Source organism: Camelus dromedarius, chromosome 7 (genome assembly GCF_036321535.1).
Source record: "Camelus dromedarius isolate mCamDro1 chromosome 7, mCamDro1.pat, whole genome shotgun sequence".
Taxonomy (NCBI): Eukaryota; Metazoa; Chordata; class Mammalia; order Artiodactyla; family Camelidae; genus Camelus; species Camelus dromedarius.
In genome coordinates this window covers 41689100-41710000 of record NC_087442.1, presented here as the reverse complement: position 1 = coordinate 41710000, position 20901 = coordinate 41689100, and the positions used below count along the sequence as shown (strand labels likewise).

At 41.0% G+C, this 20901-nt stretch overlaps 1 protein-coding gene across 3 annotated transcripts in view; it reads right to left on the bottom strand.

The window, feature by feature from the left end:
- Positions 1-20250, bottom strand: part of CPVL (carboxypeptidase vitellogenic like) — a 105792-nt gene extending 85542 nt beyond the window's left edge. The window contains exons 1-2 of one of the 3 annotated variants that reach the window (XM_010988030.3): positions 20152-20250; positions 5476-5664 (exon numbers count right to left, since the gene is read on the bottom strand). In XM_010988030.3, the coding sequence (XP_010986332.3) occupies positions 5476-5641 (166 nt within the window). In that variant the 5' untranslated portion in view covers positions 5642-5664; positions 20152-20250. Of the gene's footprint in view, positions 1-5475; positions 5665-19906; positions 20126-20151 lie in introns of those variants that run through there. The other 2 variants (XM_010988028.3, XM_010988029.3) reach the window with 2 other exon arrangements.
- Positions 20251-20901: the final 651 nt, after the last annotated feature.

The following is a 20901-nucleotide window of genomic DNA, read 5'->3' as shown; positions in this document are numbered from 1 at the left end:
GTAAGGAAGCTCAACCCTACACACATGCCACCAACTAAAGATGCCTTCACTGGGGCACGGCGCCTGTGGGCTCTGGAGTGCTGATTGATAGCGTCTCTCCAACTCAGCATTCAGCGACCGCACCCATAAGGGACAGTAAGCCGTGGTGAGAATATTTACACTCAGGGATCGGTGCTACCAGTTAGGGCCCCAACCCCCGGAGGTAGCTGTTGAACTTTTATCAGCACACCACTGGCTTGGAGGGAGCACTGCTACCGTTATCTGCAAAATGCACCTGATGATTAGGAACAGGGAGCATCTGGGAGCAGAAGTGATGATAAGGATGAAGGAAAGGTCTCAATGGGATGTTTCCAGAGGGTCCTGCTAGGCTAGCACAGTAGGAAGGGCATAGCTTTCCCATTGGACCGACCTGGGTTTGCAATCCTAACTAGGCTCCCCAGCAAGTTGCTTCCTCTCTGAGCCTCTGTTTCCTTTGTGCAAAATGTGGATACTGAGTCCTCCACCCCGGGCTTTCTGTGAGGATCAAATGAAAACATGCATGTGATCCCTGAGCACGGAGGTGAACATAAAATAAGGGCTCAGGAAAGGGAGGGATGATTATCACTAGCCCGTAGACCACCCTAAGAATAGTCCTGAAGATTCTGGCTTTTTTGGGCTCAGTCTGGCTCCCCCAGGAAAGATTACTTAATCCTCTCTACCTCTTCCTGTTCTGCCCCTCCCCACCAGAAAAAGACAAAGAAAAAAAAAGAGAGAGAGAGAGAGAAAGATTTTAAGGAAAAGAAAAGGAAGCTGTTTAGGGGAAGTGGTGTATGCCAGTCCCCTATCCTTCCCTCTCTCCATCTTTGCTTCCACTCTCTGTTAACCCAGGAAAGAGTACCTTCAGGGCTGGAAAGCCTTTAAAATACTTTTTTTTTTTTTTTTTTTTTACCATTTTTTAAATTGAGGTATAGTTGACATTACAACGTTATATTAGTTCCAGATGTATAACATGATTGAATATTTGTATACAAGTCATGTTACTACTGTCACCACACACACAGCTACAAATTTTTTCTCTTGTGATGAGGACTTTCAAGATTTACTCTCTTAGCAACTTTCAAATATGCAATACAGCATTATTAACTATAGTCACCATACTGTACATTACATCTCCAGGACATGCGTCTTTTACAGCTGGAAGTCTGTACCTAAAATGCTCTTGAAATATTTTTCACAAATCTATTCGTCTCAAAATCCAACAAAGCCGACCCCCCGACTCCTCCCACCTCCCACCACCCCAAAAAAAGAGGGCAAAGAACTGAAGGCTGATGGCTTGGGAATGAGTGAGATGTGAATCACACAGGGGTAAGTGGCCATTTGAGAAAGAAGACAGAGAAAAATGAGAAAGGTCAAAGTAGAATGAGAAAAAGAGAAAACATATAATAGGAATGAGCTGGAGAGAATGGAATATGGGAGAGGGGTGATTGAATCCATCTATCTCTCTGAGACTGGCACAGCACAAGGCCCGCTGGGCTGCTCTGAAAACGACCCAGATGCTCTCCAGCCCTGCCTTTCTGAGAATTCCAGTTGCTTCTCTGCTGCCTTGGACTGACTCCGGTGTATTTCTTACCTTCCCTTCTAGATCAGGGGCTACTGGAAAGGAGGGAGTTTGTCTTGTTTATCTCTGTACCCCCAGGGATACAGCATGCTGATGTCTTAAGGCACTCAATACACACTCGTGAATGGATAAATGCGAATGAATGAACTTAAAACATGACATGCTGACAATGCACTAGGATTAGCGTATTTCTACAAAAACCTCCTAAGGCAGGCAAGCCTCATCAAGATCTTAAGAAGTTTAGAAAAACTTTTCTCTAGCCCACAAAAAAGTGTTTCACCCTGTTTTAAATTGTAAATTTCCTTTAACTAAATCAAAGTAAAATAATTAAAAGTTCTTTCAACTAAATTGATTTTTTTTTTTTTACCTTTTCAAATGTTCTGTTCATCCTCCTAGAGTCTATTACTGGAATGTGGAAAATAAACTCCCAAGATGTAGGAGTGTCTTCCTGGAACCCTGACTCACAATACAAATGTTTAAAACAGTTGAAAAAAGGAAAAGGGTTTTCTTTGAAGTGATTTCACTTCCTACTTGTTATTTACTGTGGTTACCAGTGCTTGTGATAGTAACAGTTTCAAAAAGACTGGCGTATGACAAAAAAGGGCTCGAACCAGCTAAGTCAGGCACTTCATCTTCAGTATGGACACTACCAGACCATAAGTAATAACAAAATAAGACCTAACAGCAAAATACCCTTTAAAGTTTGTGAAAAGGCAGTGCTTGGAAGCATGCTAAAATTTGCTTCCTATATTCATTTTGTTGCAGAGAACTAGGATTTATTCCAGACGCAGAGAAAGCAAACATGCAATTACAATTACATAAACTAAGGCAGTGAACTGGAGATTTTAAAAAAAATTCCCTGTCTTTTGAATTACTGTTTATCTCAATGTTTCACTGCGACATTGGGATGCACGTTTCTAAGGTGCTGACAGACTTGATAAACAAAAGAGATTCAGGAGAGTGAGCTGACCATCTATCCAGAGCTTCCTGAACTTTCACTAAAGCAGGTGAATAAAATTATCCTTAATTACGTTGTCGGGGCTGCATTTGAATACCCAGTTGTACCGGGGTACACAGATTTTGGATCCGCCAATTAAAATTCCGTTCAAAGATTTTTTTTTTTTAACTGTGTAGCAAAACTTTAGAAAGTGACATTACATTAGATTTTGTATTTTAAATATTGTCACTCATCAGATGGTGATCTATCAGGCTTGGCACAAAAGGACAGAATATAAAACTACCTCCCTCGGAAACTTTCTTTGCTACTGCTGATGCCCATAATGGTGACGTGCTCGTAGGTGAGAAATACAGGAATGGGAGGGATCTGGACAGTCTCTCAGGCAGAGTTCTCTATATTCTCTGCACTTGGTTCTACCAGACGTATGATTCAGACACACCATGGCCACTTTCACTTAAAGCCCTTGTTGAAGCTGTCATCCTCACTCAGTACACACAGGTCTGATCTGCCCACATCTCACCCTACACCTAGTCTTGAAGCGGTCATACAGCACAGTGGTTCATACCCCAGGCTCTGGAGTCAGTAGAGATAGGTTTTAATTCCAGATCTGCTACTTACTAGCTTTAAACGGCCCTGGGCAAGATACTTGATTTCTCTGGGCCTCAGTTTTCTCATCTATAAAATGGGAACAATAATTATTCATTCTTCATTAGGGTTACTCTGAGGATTAAAAGAGCTAATGTGTGTAAAGCATTATGCCTGGAACATAATTAGGTCTCAAATCGAAATTTTACAAACATTTACTGAGTGCCTTTTACATACAGGCACTGCGCTAGTACTGGGGATATAATTACTACTAAACGTTAGCTACTTATTATTTTTACTACTACTACTACTCTATTCTCCCCGGACTACGCCAAACAATAGGGACAGCGTCCTTCTTAAAACAGGCAGTATGCCTACCTCAAATGTAACACTTCAGGAGTTGAGTATGCATTGCCTGATTCCTCAGTTGCTTCATGTGTGTGCCTCTAGTCCCTCCAAAAAAACACAAGCTTTTTAAACAAAGGAAAAAAAAATTGCAGCAGGCAAATTGTAGAGCAGGAGTCAGAAAATCTGGGTCTCCAACCCATCTCTGCTGCTATTCCCTGTGTCCCCTCGGGCAAGTCATATGAAATATTTGAGTCTCAAATTCCTCGTCTGTGGAAGAGTTTGGTTTTGAGTATTTAACTCCTTTTCAGCTCCAAACTGAATGATTTGCTTTGATTTATTGTGAATAAACACAATCTAAGTTATCAGTATCCACTTATTCAGGAAGCCAAAAGGAACGCATGTGACCCAGTTTAGTAGATTTGGATTATGATATTTTGCCTCTTCATTTATGTCGAGTGATACCAGCCTATACCACTGGGCTACCATCTTTTCATGACTTTTCTACATCAAGCAAAAATGAGTCTTTTTTTTTTTTTAAAGCCTGACTACATTGCCTCACTATATTATCACTGACTATACTATCAAAGTTTTTCACCTTTTCTTAGAAAAGAGATGGCAAAACATGGGCCAATGTGTATTTCAGACAAAGACATGTGAGCAGGACTCAAATGCACCCTTAAGAGCGGAGACTGTTCTGGCTTGAAACCAAACCAAAACCAAAAAACAATGACAGTCTATTGGCTATGAGAACTATTCAAATGAAGAAAAGTTGCTTTATTTTAAACTTCCATACAGAGGATATACATTTATTTTTTGATCTTTAAAACGACCATTTCCCTAAAGTTTCCAGTTTCAGTTCCATAATCCCATGACATCCTTCAACCTATCAGCCTCAAAAGCATTAACTCTGCCTTCCCATCTGTCACTAGGGATAAACTCCAAAGCAAACACCAACACCTCCATCCATGGATGATCATCTACTTTAAGAAAATGCTCCAGGAAGAGCTGCCCTTCTCCAATCAACTTTCCTACCCTCTTAAAGACCCTTCCTGACTCCATAACTCTCTCTAGCCATCACGCCATTTCTTTGCTCCTTTTTACAAATAGCTCTTCAGAATTGCTGCCTATATACTATTTTATAGGTCAAAAAGTGCCCCGAGGTCCAAAAAGATTATGTAACTTATCTTACTCAGTGATTTAGCTAAGCATGAAGAAGCATTAAGTGCAGAGGCGAGTCAGGAATTTTAGTCTCTGATGACACCAATGACACATTCTTTCTATTAACAATAATAATAGAAAACCCCACAATCTCTAAATAAAAAGCCATCAGCAAACACTAATATTTAGTGAGCAATTTACAGGTTATAAAGAGTTTTCATGTGCATCTTCTCATCTGATTCTTATAACATCCCTGAGGCTTGGGTGAGTTGTTTCATCTCCATCTTATTAATGAGGAAACTGAGGCCTGAGATGTCCAGGCAAGTGGGCCCAGCCCAGTGGCTGTGAGCTTAGACTCTGGAATGAACCTGTCTGGGTATGAATCCTGAATCTAACAGCTGGTGTCTGTGTGACCCCGACAAGTAACTTATTCTCTTTCTGCTTTAGTCGTCTTGTGTGTGAAACAGGTGCACTTCCTGGGTTGTTGAGATGCTTAAATGAATTTATATCAAATGCGAACCAGTAACTGACATATAGTAAGTCCTTAGGTTAGTATTAACCAATTAAGTGACCAGTTGTAGACAGGCACTACACTAGTTTTACAAATAGATGTGCAGGGACTCAACCACTAGTTAATCTGACCCTGATAAACTTTCATTTTAGCTCAAAACTCTGATAATATATGACACCAAATCATTAAAATGTGAAATAAAACAATTTGAGTAAAATACCAGAATGCATTTTGGATTCTGTGAGACAACTGCTTACAGAAAAAAAAAAAAAGAAAAAACTGTTGAAAGTATACCAGTGATTTCTGATTTAAACTTACCTTCTGCAAATTTCCCAGCTTCAATATAAGGAGTTAGAAATAATGGCTGTCCTGTGTCTCCTTTATGTGGTATGGAAACATGCGCTTTTTGGTATACGGAGCGAAACAGCCCATCACCACCAGGGCTGAGTGACAACAGGGCCAGCAAAACAGCTGCCTTCCACATGGCACCAACCACTCCCTCTAGGCCTAGGATGAAAACAATAACATTCCACAAATGAATCAAAAGAATAAATATTTACCTAGCCCCTTTACATGCAAGACACTCATTCAGTCACTCAAAATATATATATAAGGACTTTGCTAAGCACCTAACCATCAAATAAGTGCTCAGCCCAATCCCCGATCATCCTGAAATTAACAGTCTAATGGGGGGCTATTCAAGGGATTTACAGTGGAACTAGCAAAGCAATTTACATTTCTAAAGCTGTAATTTGGAAAGTAAATTCGATGCAACATTATATGAAGAATCAAGACTACAGGGACTCTGTACATCGATCCCCAAGAGTGGGAGAGACAGTCATCCATTACAGGCTGAGGACTGAGAACACATTCCAGTCCAAGAGAACCTAGGAAGGCCTTACCAAGGTTGAATGTGAATGTAAGGTGTGGAACTCAGCTAGGCAGGAGAAATGGGGAAGGCATCACTGGTGGGTGGTACAGCTTGAGCAAAGGTGAGACCTCAGTTGTCCACAGGCACTTTGCAGGGGAATTTAAAATAAACAAAATGGATTTCTGGTAGACTTTCTATCTCTTACAAATCACTAAACTTTGCATCCAAGAATAAAAAAGAAAGAAAAGAAGGAGGGTCCGGAAACCATCTTCAGGCCCTGCCCCCGTAGCTAGCTGACACATAAGTTCAAGAGTTAGGCCTCCAACTTTATTAGCACAAAGCTCTCAAAGGATCTTTCGTCTGATGTTTGCCCAGAGTATTCATCTGGGCTGATAATAACAATGGCTTAAAATTGTAAGGTGATTTCTCTAAACTTGTAAACACGTAAGTTGTATTTATAATTGGCCTTCCCAGGTATTTTTAGCTGATTTGAACATCCTAATAACTCAACCAGGAAAGTCAGGCTTATTATCACCAATCTTAGACAAGGAAAAATTGACTCAAAGGAGTGCCTTATCCAGGGACATCAAAGTAGAGATACAGGAACCAGAATGCAACAAAGGCCAGGACTAGGGCAAGGTGAGCCCCGTGCAGAAGCAGGGTGGGATTTCATCTTTTTTTTTTTTTTGAAATTTTGTCTGTCATGGATTTTTTTTGCATTAATTTAGATTTTTTTCCCAATATTGCATTACAATACTATTTATCTTACTTATTGAGTCTTCTGGCACTCTTGAACTTTGCATTCAAGGCAGGTGCTTCACTTGCTTCATCTTAATTTTGACTCTGCTAAGTATTATGGTGCCTACATCAGTGCTGTTACATTGCACTGCACTACTGCTATTCAAATAATCCACTCAGATTTCCGGATGCAAAAAGAAATACATAATTATGCAAATACAATGCCTGCTTTTGATTGTCTGGTACTTTACAATATCAATCTATTAAAAACACCTTAAAAACACAAAATGTGTAAAAATCTGTTAACCACATGCTTATCACAACCCAATTTGGCATAATAGGAAAAATTGGTTGTAGCAAATTTAAAAAGCATTTCAGCCACATTTCCCCAATAAGATAAATGTTTATAATTATAATTTGATTGAATATATAATCCTTGTCAAGTCTTTCATGGTTAACTTAATAGAATTCCCCAGATTTAATGTAAATAAACCCAACCAAATAGATATGTAGCTAAAAAATGCTTTTGTCTATTATTGACTACAAAAAGGAACAAAATGAATTTAGAAACTGAAATCAGATTCCTAAGAAGTCCAAGGGTAATGACCACTATGGCACTGATAAAACATTATTTTTTAAATTATGTGAACTTGTTACTCTAATGTTTTAATAATGTAGCTACTTTCAAGGAATGCTTGAAATCAGCAATCTTACTCTCTAACTGGCTCAGAGGAAAAAAAAAATCTGTGATATTAAAAACATATTGGAAGAAGCTCTTCCATTAAGGTTTTTTCCTGGGGGCAGAAACAAGAAACTAATCATACCATCTAATTTCTCAATCTTTCTGCTGCAAACACCCAGCCCCTTTAATGGAAGTCATTAATATTTAACTAACCAGGGTGGTTACAGCACTTCCCTTGTGAGCAGATGTTGATTCAGGGATGTTAAAGAGAGAGGTAAAACTCGTCTTGTTTTAACTGACATAAATCTAATACACAAAAGTCGGAGTTGGGTCAGTTCAGGAGATCCCATTAACATTTAATCAAATAAATCTAATACACAAAAGTAGGAGTTGGGTCAATTCAGGAGATCCCATTAACATTTAATCAAATAACTATTGGAGTCACAGTTTCCCATGTCGGTGAATTAAAGCAACGACGTACTTCATTTCACAGTTCTCACTTAATAGTCAGAATTCCTGAACTGTGCTTAGCTGTCATCTCTCCTAATGAAAATGAAAGCCATGTCATGAATGGAGAAGTGTCTTCTTTTTTTTTTTTAACATCCTTTGCAAATGTTTTTGCCTATTCTAAATTAGCCAGAATCTTTTTATTTATTCAACATTTACTGAATGCTTTCTAAACTAATAAACACTAATAAACTAATAAACAATAAAAAACTAATAAACACTAGAAGCTATTGCCCACAGAAAGTGAAAAAAAATTATTAGCCCTACACTGTATCATGTCTACTTGAAACAATGTGAAAACATTGGTGCTATTTCCAGTTCAAATAAATCATACTGAAGGATTCAGGCAAACTGTTCCTCTTAATAAATGTTCAGAAACACAATAAAATCTAAGCAAATACAAAGAAATATTGGCAGAATCAAATAAGCTAAAGATCAAAAGTGTATGATTCACATTAAACCTTAAATATTACAGTTGGAAATCACATATCCAATGTACAATTTTTTGATATAAGTAAAGCTATTTATCAAAGTGTTCTTTAGAATAATAAAAACAGTCAACAATGTAAACAATTTAAAATAAGTAAGTCACTGCACAGCAAAAAGATGGAACTATAGACAGCAATTAAAATGACCCCACTGAGAATGTTTTAGAAAATATATTAAAATATTAAGTAAAGAAAAGCAGACTATTAAATTGGATATATGGTACTTTCTCCTTATTTAATACTTGTTAAGAATTTCTAAATTTTCTACACTATTTAATCTTATAATCAGAGGAAAATCATTTCCAGTTTTGCTTTCTGTTCAGACAGGGAAGCCACTGGTAGAAATGGCTTGTTCCTTATTCCTTATTAGTACCTGGTTATGACCTCTTGCGTTTCCTAGGAATAAGGGTTCTGTTTGTTCTTTTAGAACAGGTTCTTCTTTCTCCAACATTCTGTGAAGCTACGTCCTGATCTCCTAAAGCCACAGAACCTCAGAGACTCAAAGTTAATTTTCTCTTTGGTAAATTAGAAGGCTCTGCATTAATGGGAGATATTGTTCTAATAATAATTAGTATAATTATATTTATATTTCATTCTGCCTATAGTAGAGTCCAAAACGAGTGTGCATACAATTGGAACTAAGCAAGTATCTGTTGAACAGATGGGGCTAAATAATGAATCATGCTATGGCAGACATGTAGGAGATAGTAGATGTTCCTGTGCCCAATTCCTTCATCTTACAGACTAGACAACCAGTACCAAGAAGTAAGTAACTTGCAAGTAAGATTACACCAGTCGTGAGCAGTAGGGCCAAGACTCAAAGCCAGGATTCATTTATGGCTCCAAATCTAATCTGTTTTCCACTCTCCCATCTTTGGTTACAATTTCGACTTTTATTGTCTCAACAGATAGTAACAGCCTATAACAGTCCTAAACCCCATTCACTAGATCATTAGACCAGGCAGTAAAAAAAAAATAAGCAATAAACAAATGAGTCAATAGAAACAATAATAAGTAAGCCTTTCTACAGAAATTGGGGTTTTAGATACAGTTTGTACTAACCAAGGTTCTGACCGGACTCACTCACTGATCCTTGGGCAGAACAGTGACTTCTCTGGGTCCCAGTCAAAGTGTTAAAACCAATGGTCAGATTTCTAGGAACTGTGAGGGCCAGCTGTTCAATAAAGCCATTGTTCAAAATTAAACCATAAAAGTTTACTATTATATAAGTTATATTCAAAAAACAAAAGTAGTAAATTCTAAAAATTCACCACTTCTTAGCTATTTTACTATCATCTATGCTCTAGAGTCATGTTTTTTGTACTCGTCTGGTGGGAAGATTGTATTATGTTTTGCTACTGTTCGTTTCTTCCCACTGATGTTCAGTAACATCTCATAGCTTGAAATCAGCCACGGTGGGAATACTTACACCACGGAAATCAGCAAACATCACAAATCAGGGCTGCCCCCATCCACCCTACCCCAGAGAACTGGATTTAAATATTTACCTGCACAAGTTAGACTCATGTCCCTTATTTGAAAAATGAGCTGGAAACTACTTTCCATCAACACACACCCCAATTCCAATGGAAAAGATCAGAAGAAGAGACAAAAAGGGAAAAATCCTGTCAGGGTGTCACCTGTGTGTGAAAGCAAACAATATCATGCCCAGACAGGAAGGGCTTTGAGAAAAGAAACCTGAAAAAGCCAATGGAAAGTGTGTGCTCTAACAATGAAAAAAGCAGCAGAAACAAAAACTCCAGGATGAGGACAAAGAAACCAAGAGCAAATGTGTCAAGCAGCCCCATTCTCCCTTTTCTCTCCTTCCAACTTCTCTATTTCACACTGTAGATTATTTCAATCAAAAGATAACAATCATTCATGTAATAATTACAGCTGCAATTAAAATAGTTATTTGGTGTCTCCTTGCATATTTAATTGGCTTTAGTAGCTCCCAACATAAAAAAAAAATTTCCACAGACAAACAAAAAACAGGCCAACTAGTAACAGACATTTCCATGAAATCTGTGATAAAAGAAAGGTACAAGAAAGTGGTCCCTCTATTTAAAAAAGATTCAGTCACCTCTCAAGATTATTCAGGCATATCCAAAGCATTTGAGTCCTGTAATGAAGGGCTATTGTGCAACCCTAAATTAAATACCAACCCAAATCCCAAATCCAGTTATTTTTGCTAAAGGATTTCCATGCAAACAAATGGTAAAAGAAAGCCTTTATTTTGAAGGGTCCAGTGTTCATTTTCCTTAAGACATCATTTTAATTTCTAAAACTGATATTTGAAGCACTCTTTTCCCAGAGAGGACACAGTACATAACACTCAAGGTGATGGGCAACCTTTGGCTGAAGCAGCACTGAGACTTGCAGGCTATCTCCTTCCCACAGGCTACCCCTCTGGCATCACACAGGGGTGTCTAATCCTGCTAATTGAATTAGTCACCCCTATCTCTGCCACCATATCCTTGGGCTCATGGGAAAGGGAGACTAACTCCAGTTATGTGGCAGGTAGAGAATGAAAGGAATCAGGGAGACGAGGAAATAATATAATCGGACTCTACAGTAGGGAGCTTTACCTTGAAATCTCACTCCAACCAGGAGGAAAATTCGAGTGGAGGTGGGGAAATAAAAAGTAGACTTGTCCCAAAATGTTAATAACAGATTTGAAACAGAAGGAGCATCTCCATGATTCAAGGTATTATTGTGATAATGACACCAGTAATAGCTACCAATTATTGAATGCACTCTCCACACAGAAACTGTGCTAACTGCATTATATTTTTATTTCTAACCTTTACCAGGTAAGTACTACTGTCATGACATTTTACAGATGAGAAACTGATCTTCAAGGAATTTAAGTTACTTGCCCAGGGTCACACAGCTAGTAAGTAGTAGAACAAGGAATTGAGGCCAATTCTAACCAGTTTCCAAAGACCATTCTGAGATTGGTTCAAAATGGATTTCTAGTTTCCTTCTGTTTTGAAAATAATTTTGGGGGGATGGATTAAGACTCCTGGCAAAAGAAATGTCTTCCACTGAAAAATTCTTTATTTTCACTGAAGTAAATGTAGCCCTATTCTTTTTTTAGACTCAATCTCCTTTTTGCTATCTACTGTGACTAAAGTTTTCAAATAAAAAAATTAGGATACACAGTGTGACAAATACAAGGGTAAGACTGGGTACAACGGATGAGAATATTTTATATAAGGATGATCCTGGGAAATTCTTCAGTGTTGTCACCTTAACCATCACTTGTCACTGAGGTGACAGGAAACTCCTCCCTGATCCCAAGAGAGATACTATTATCACTGACAGTAATCCTCACTCAGCACTCCCTTAGATTACTCCAGTGCTTGGCTCATCTCTTTGCCACACATGGTCTCATAGGAACTTAACCACCATTCTCGAAAGGAGTTAGTGCAGCAGTTCAACAGAGACCCCTGTGGATGGAGCAACTTCCCAAGTAATGACACTCTAGTCCGTAGCAGAGCTGGGACTGACTCCAAATTCACTGGACCAGCCACTTCTTCGATAAACAAATATATCTTTAGCTCCTGCTATGCGCCGGACTCCCATGCAGGCACAGAGAACGAAAGAGGCAAAGTGTCTGCCTTCATGAAGCTTCCCCTCTCTAGAGGAGAACTACTAAGAACATCAAAGCAGGGTCAAGGGCTAGAGAGGGACGGTGTCGAGGAGTGGAATTTCAGATTGGGTGGTCAGGGAAGGCCCCGCTGAGGAGGTGACATGTGAGCAGATATGAAGGATGAGAGAGTTCCAAATGAATATCTAGGGAGAAGAGAGTTCCAGGCTGGGGAACAGTGATAGCAAAGGTTCTGTAACTGGAGGCAAAGACGACGGAGTCCAGCATGGCCGGAGCCCAGCGAGCGATGGGGAGATGGTACAAGTGGGATCAGGGATCAGACCATGCAGGGTGTTGAAAGCCCATGCATGTTTCGGGAGCTCACTTCTTCCCAGTTCTGATGTTTCCATCAATGGTGAGGCTGGCCTCTTGCCACCCACTTGCTTACTCCGAGGATGATGTATGAGGTGGAAAGATTTATCTGATGGATAAATGTGGGTAAACTGGGCATGTTGGGCTCAGCTCTCTTAGTGTCCCCCCAGGGAGCACTGTTTCCTCTCTCCACTGGAAGTGGGCCTGTGCATGTCTGGGCAAGCCTGCTGTACTCGGTGCATTTGCCAACCCAGTCTCTCTCAGTAATAAAGGATTTTACTCTCTACCGACCTTGCTCTTTTGTGCTCTCAATTTCTCCAGACCTCAGATGAGAGAAAAAATTTGCTATTTGGCTGGGGGAGGGGGGCGGGGATGACATCACACGACTCCCCCAGAGGCCCCAACAGAGTGGAAAATTTGGGTTTTATTCTAAGAGTAACAGGCCGGAATTTTTTCCCACTGAACCCCACTGTCTCTATTATCCTGCAAACATTTCATCATATATATGTGATTAAAGAAAGGGGTGGTTACTAGTATCAGCTTCACCCACATACCCAGAATTTGAAGTCCCATACAGCCTGGCTTGTCCACACTAACCCTGGAAAGTTATGACAGTTGATGGTGAAGAGTGATTCCTAAAAATCAAACCAGCCAAAATATCCTCACACAGCTAATCGAAGGAAACCAAGTTACAACCAGGCTATTTAGCAAGAACAAAAGGAGGCAGAATTAAATCCTCTCATTAGGTATTTTAAAATCAAATGTGCATAGAATATCCAAAGGGGAGACAATAGAAATAGCCCATAGTCTTGTTCATCTGGTCCTTAAGCCATGGAAACACCCTCTATTATTTCTTCTGTCAGCAGTTACCGAAAGCAAAAACAAAACGAAATAAAACAAAAAACGATTTTTACCCTCTTACTTGCAGCATTCTGACTTGTCCATACCATCTTGCCAAAGTCATTAGTGATCTCCACATTCCCAAATTCAAAAGAAAGGTTAATTGACTTCTCTGACACCCTGACATTACCCCTGTTGGTAAATGTATCATTGCCTTGCCTTCTGTAATCTGTGTTCACGGATCTTCTAGAATGTACTCCTTCACGGTTTCCTCGTCCTCTGCCTTCCCTTAAATACTGCGTTTCCCCGGAGTCTATCCTTGGTCCACAGCGTATCCACTCCACACACTCTCTCCAGGGGGGTCTCGTCACTTTGAGTAGCCCTTTCTACTGACACCACTCAAAATAACAGCTCTTCTTAAAAGCTTCAGGCTCATCTACCCAACTGCCTGCTGAACATTTTCGCCTCATGTCCCATCGGTCTATTAAACTCAACTTGTCAAAATGGAAACTAATCCTTCTGCATAAAACACATTTATTTCTGTTCCCTGGTGAAACCCATCTAAAGTAAAAGCAAAAACATTTTTAAAAAGGTATAAATCCCACACCCAAGAAAATAGCAAAAAAAACAGCAAATAAGGCACAACAAATTTTGTTGTTGTTGTTGTTGTTAGATGGGAAGTGAACAAACAGTTCTACTGCAGAAAATGAAACCAGAATAGAAATGAGAAACAAGCTAATTCACATTACAAAACCACAGAATGGCTCAAAAATACTAAGTCCCAGATAAACAGAGGGCAAAAGTGAGGCTGAAAACAGAGGGACTGGTGAAAGTCTGTAACACCAGGTAGAGCCTCAGGTCCCCTCCCTCACTCTAACAAGGGAAAGGAGAGGCAGTCTGTAGAAAAATTATTCTTTGGAAAATTAAACCAGAGAAACTCTAGACTTGGGCATATGAAACACAGTAAAAGTTGGGAAAGAGGCACCCAAATGGAAACTAAGAAAAAGTGTGTGTCTACACACTCACACACGCCTGAACACTGCCCTTGAACTTGAACATGCTTCAAACATGTCCCTTGAACACTTAGCTGAAGCCCACATGTCTCCATCCCTCACTCTGTGCAGGAGGCTGAAGGATTCTTCTCTGGAATAATTGAATCCTCTTAGAGACAGGACTTATACATAAGGATATGTGAGGTCCTCCAATGAAAATTCTTGGACCTACCAATCAATTCCAGGGAATTGCTGGCAAATCCCTTCAACACAATGGAGCTTCCAACCAGCAACGTAGTTTCTCACACTTAATAAAGAACCAGGCTGCAAAGAACCACTGGACATTGGAAGAAAGCCAGTGTCCCAGCAGAACACTGACACTGTTCCTACATACCCAAGATCACACTGTAGGTACAAAGTGACTGACGTTCCTTGTCCTCTGAGCAGTTACTGCTTTCTTACCACTATGTCCCTAGCCCCACTTTATTCCTCCCACTCCTGAACAGACTGCTGAATGGTCAGCGGCTGAACTGCCCGGGCTAACTTGGCAGCAGCCAATCCACCAGTGCCCTCTTTCTGGATCCCTCCTTTGACTCACTCAACATAAAGCCAAACCTTTCAGAGGCCTCTTCCTATGTCCCCTATCTCTTGGGTTCTCCTTTGCTGCTAGTAAGCTAATAAAACTAACAGTGTCATTACAAGTGTATTCCTAGTGGTCTTTGGTCAGTGGGCTTTGGCATCCCACTTGAAAAGTGTACTGAGACCAGGTAGAGAAGTTAGGAGACCATGAAATAGAGAAGAGACAATAAACCCAGAGCATCAAGGGCAGCTGAGAGATCTGTGTTATTGTGAGGCAATCAAGCAAGCCTCTGCCACAATTCCTGAATGCACAGAGGTTCAAGTTCCAGCGTTTGTCAACAGGTGTAACACGGGGCAAGTCAATTCACTTCTCTCTATATATTTCACTCCCTTCATTTGCAAATTACAGGGATTAGATGGACTACATAATTCCCAATGTGCTCTCCCATCTTGGACTTTCTCGGATTCTAAAAAGTAGCCAAGGATAGGGATAAAACTGCTGCAGGTTCTGAGCCATAGCAATGATTCCTGCAGCTACCTCAATGAAAGCACTTCCATGCCTGTTCTGAGTGCTGTGAACCTGCATCTGAATGTTTGCAAAGTTGGAGACCTGAGAAAGGCTGTATTTTGGTCTATGCTGCAAGACTGGTTTGATTATATAGTTACTTTTTTAAACAAAGGCTAATTTTATTTTATTTTTCTTCTTTTTTTAATGAAGTATAGTTGATTTACAACGTTTCAGATGTACAGAAAAATGGACTCAGTTATACACACATATTCAGTTTTATATATATATGTGTGTGTTTTCATTTTCAGATTCTTTTTGATTTTAGGTTATTACAAGATATTGAATATAATCCCCTGTGCTATACAGTAGGTCGTTGTTGTTTACCTATTTTTATATATAGTGGTATACACCTCTAAATTCCAAATTCCCTCCCCTTCCCTCCTCTGTCCCCTTTGGTAACTATAAATTTATTTTCAATGTCTGTGAGTCTACCACTGTTTTGTAAATAAGATTATGTGTTTTTTGACCATAGACTTTAAAAAATATACGTATCATCAAATTCTAAGTCAATGGCTTCCAGTAAGTTTACTTTGAAACAAAAGTCTCAGACTTTCTAGATACGAGCGTTTAGGCGCTGGGTCACAGTGAACTGTGGAAAGAATCTTGATTTCACGTCAAGTGCTGCAGTCCGCCAGTTCCAGTGCCTGTGCGATGGCACAAGGGGTTCACACTCCTCCCAAGTCAATTCTACATGCATTCCAGCACTTAGGAGGAGGAGGGGGGAAAATTATTTCCAGTCGATTTCTTGATTGCTAATAACATTCTTCATCAAGAAACCCAGGCACTGAAATATTTCATTTTCAGAATTTAACTATGACTGCCACCGTCCCCTTGTGCCAAATATAAATTCCACAAGCCTCTGGAGGGGTCCATCTTTATCGAACTTTCTACATTCCATGCTGCCCAACCAGGTATTGCAGAGAGAGAAAAGACAGTCCCTACTCTCACCTTCTCACTGAGATCTTGGAGCAGTCTCTGACCACAGAACAGATGCTAATTCAATCTCATTTCCCTCATCTTGTCAGTGGTAAATTATTACAGTAAGATGGGTTTACAGAGCTGTAGATTTATTTATTTAGCACAGAGAACATATATGAAAATACTAGAGAAAGGGAGAGGGGCATTTGGTTGCTAAATATAAATAAAGGCTTGGTGACCTTGCATCCAAATTATGTGTCCCATCTGAGGTTTGGTTTGGAAAATACGGCCACCATCAGGACAGGCTATTATGGTTTCCAGATTAAGTAGACACTGCCTTGTGAAAAGACAGACAAATTCATTAGCTTATCTGGCTTCCTGATATTTGGAAATGGTTTACACAGACCAAGCACTGTATACTCTAAAGGTCCTAGATAAAAAAGTATTTCATGTTCCCTCTTTCCTTCCCTCTGCTACCTCATTCTCCACCCTCTTTTCACATCCTCTCCCCACACTGTGCCTCCTTTAGCGGGAGTAGGAAAGACTTCACTCCACTCACATGGGTGTGTTTTTTCAGTTTGACTGTTGTAAGTTGTCAAGGAGAACTTAGCTACAATAACGCTGTAGCTAGAACCATCATTAGAATACAAACTGATAATTGAACACCTATATTTTTTTCTGTTCTAAGAACTCTATATATTCAGATTTTCCTCAAGGTCTTGACCTTTTTTCCTCCTTCCATACATTGTCATTCAACCACCCCTTGACCACTAACTGCTAGTCCAGAAGTGTGTTCCGTCCTGGCCTTGCTGTTGGGCTCCTACTCTCAGCAGGCTCCTCACATAGGTACCCAACTGGTCCCTCAAATCCCCTGAATCTTATAACAAACATCATCATCCCTCTTGAACTTCCTCCTCCTCTGACTTCCCGAATTTTAATGGCACCTAGAGGTCTAAAACACAGTCCTCATGGCAAATCACTCACAAAGTCCCACCTTTCCCCCTCTTTTTTCTCTGTGCAATCCATTTGGTTCAGAGGTCAACCCTCACTTGCTCTGGGGACATCTGCAAAGCCTCCTAGCTGGTCTCTTAGACTTCAGGTCCTCTCTACACCAATTCAGCCTAACTCTGATGCTGAAATGAGCTTTCTAAAGCATAAGACATTTCCCTCCTCAAAAGCCTTCCATGGTTCCCAGCTGCAACCAGGATAAAGTATAAACTTCCTGTCATGAAATTCAATGTCCCCTACAATGTGACTGGCATAACTTTCCAGACAAAAGTTATAAACTCTATGTTCCAGCCAAATCAAACCTTTTTCTGTTCCCTAACTTTACTCTGCCTTCTAAGTCTTTGCATGTAAGCAAAGCTCCAGGCAAATAGTAGGCACTAAATCAATATTAGTTGAATGAAAACAGAATTTAGGTGGGAGTATACAGTACACTGTAAAATTCTTTCAACTTTTCTGAATGTTTGAAAATTTTCATAATCAATCATCAGGGAAAATATTAGTTCAATGAATAAATGGATGAAGGAATGAATGTCTTGGGAGCTGGGTTACCTCCTCCTCAGAGAACTGTTGAGGTACAAGAAAATATGTCAAGGGGTCTTTCTAAAAGATGAGTAACAGAATATGGAGTTCCAAAAGGGAAAGGAGGAAGGGCTAGCTCTGGGATGCCTAAATAAATATTTTGGCCAGTACACAACCCCAGCAATTTAAGGACAGCCACTAACTAGAATCAGAACACAGAGAAAAGGCTAAGAGATAAGACTCAAGGAGAGTGGAAAGATGTGATGCAAGAATTTGCTTTCTCAGGCTAATGGAGCTAAGGACATAAAGGGTTACTCCCCCCACCACCATCTTAGAGCTCCCCAGATCCTGAATTAAAGCAATAAAAGAAAAGCATGTGGTTCTGTGTCCCAGGCAGTACCTGCAATACCTCCAAGGGAGACAAATCTCAATACTCTGGTTTCGGTTCAGTTATACTCAGGAGCACAGGTTTATGAAGAAAGCACCTGGTCGCTGTCCTGTGAACTGAGTCTATTGCTTAAATCTTTGCACTGGCAACTATATAGCATTAAAGTCCAAACTGTATTCCTGGTTTTGACCAAGAAAGTACAGTTCTTGGCTCTCTGTTCAGCCCAAGTCAATACAGATAGTAATGATCTGTTCTTCTAGAGGCACCTTTCTAATTATGGGAAGCTTCTCCTACTTAAGTCCTTTTAAATGTTCTTAGTTCAGTCCCTGAAAACCCCACATTATTAAACCCCTGGGAATGTTAAGCAAAAATAATCATGTTTGCTCTATAAAATGAACGATACTACCTATTAAGAATGGGTCATGACCTATTTACCTTGGGTATTTGGGGAATAATAAACAGGCCTCTGATGTTATCAGAGGCAGTAACTATGCTCTTCCTCTCTCGCTGGGTTAGTTCAATCATACCAGGGTAGTATTTAACACTCAATTTTTTGTCTGACAAATCATATGCTTTCCAAAACAAAAACCAAGTCATTAACAAAATACTGTCATGCTGTTCGCCTCTTGTTTTTATTTTTTCAAGGGGAGTGAACTGATAAGCCCAGTGGACTTGCTTAACACTCTTCTGAGTCATTTGAACTGCCTATCAGTCAAAGCCTACTTATTTCTCAGGCTATAAAGTCAGCCTAATAGAACCCCACTGTAAATTGGTTTATAAACTGGATTCACATATATTGTGGGGCCAATTATGCCCCTCCAAAACAACCAGCTCCCTCCCATAAAAGGAGAGTAAAGCAGCTTCTTGCTGATGACACTTGCATTGCATTATAAAGGGTTTCTACTGGACTTAGATTAGCCTGGAGTACAAATTCAGAAACCCTAATCAACTAGAGGGTTTTGACAACTTTTCAGACTTTCATATGCCAACAAAAGCCAGTGCAGTCTACTTTTCCAAGTGTTCCAATTCCTATTTTGATCAACTTTCTTAAAACTTATTTTTCAAGTCAATAATATGTTCCTTGGATTTTTTTTTCCTCTTTATATCTCTGTTCTTACTCATCTCACACCAAAAAAAGTAAATAGTTGCACCTCTAAGGAGAGGGAGAAAAGACAAGTATCTTCCATATGGAGAGACTGAGCAAAGGCAAAGCTGGGATTCAAATTCATACACCAAAGTCCCTTTTTCTCCCCATGACACCAAGCTGACCTGAAAGGCCCTTGGAAGCTTCCATTTCACACATGTCTCTACATGTTCCCCTGGCTCCTATGAACTCCCCTGCAAGGACTGAATCCACTTGGCAAGAAGCTGCTTCCACCTGTCCCACGCCCCTGGTTTTCTCCTAATCCTACATTCCAGAAAAAACAGCCTTTCCATGTGCTTTCCTGCCTTGGCTCAAGCCAAGTCTCCTTCTGTGGGACACGCTCAAACAGAAGGCACTCCTCCACAGCACTTACGAAATTAAAACTTCCCACAGAGACTTGAAGGAGAAAGAGGACGGGTCCCCGAGCCCCCGCCCTCTCCCCCACCGAGAATGATGGAGGACCCTACAGCTTCCCGCTTCCCTGGAGGGACACCTGGCCTGGAAGAAGGCGGGGGCAGGAAAGGGAGCGGGGTGGGGACCGACCTCCTCAGACTGTGCCAGGAGCCTTCCGGAATGTTTCCCGGGCTGGGCGCATCCAGAGCCGGGTGCCAAGCATCCCCAGAACCCCAACCTGGAAACTACGAGCTTGCCAAAGCCACCCGACCCGGATCTCACCGCCCTGAGCTTTCTCCCTCCGTGGCGTGGACGGCTCCTGAGACCGCCCGCCCTGCGCTCCGTGCGTGCGTCCCGGGGACGAAGAGGCGACAGCCGCGGAGGCGCACACTTACGCAGGGCAGACGGCGCTCCTCCCGGCCTCGCGCTGCGCGCAGACTCGAGCCCGCGGCTCCCGCCCGGCTCCAAGTCCGGAAGAAGCGAGGCCGCCTCCCGCCCTGGCTCCCCGACTACCCGCAGATCCCGAGCCTTTGAGCGCTTCTGTCAGTGGGCCCACGTGACCTAGACCTACGGGGCCTAAGGTATGTCCCCACCTGTCTCTCCCCGCCACCTGGCAGCGCCCAGCCAGGACTTCCCATCCTGGAAGAAGCCAGCAGCCCCAGTGTGGAATCTTAAAAATGAACAGAGGAAGACTGACTGCGGTGCAGCTCCCTTTGGTTTGTTTATTCCTTTGTTTTGATTTTCTCTCCCGCTTTTTTAAAGCTGCTGGTCTTAGAATTTCCACACTGTATTTTGAAATTATTTCCCCACACCGGTGCTTGCAAGCCTGCTGTTTACATCTGGAAGCCGAGTGGTGTTTTACTACCCCTGTTTAAAAGGCCCACAAGCATTCCTGGATAGTCCACAAGGTAGTGGCACTAACACTGGGGGCACACTGAGTGCCTGCACTGTGCCAAGTGCTTTCTCAGCGTTACTGCAGAGAACCTGATGTGTTCTGTGTTATAACTAGCCCCATTTTGCAGGCAGGAAACTGAGACTTAGAAAGGTTAAGTAGCCCATTCTGGGTCATCTCTTGTTAAGTGAACTACCAGAGTAGGTAGTATTAACCACCACAAGATGCTGGCCACTGAGCCAGACGCTGGGGG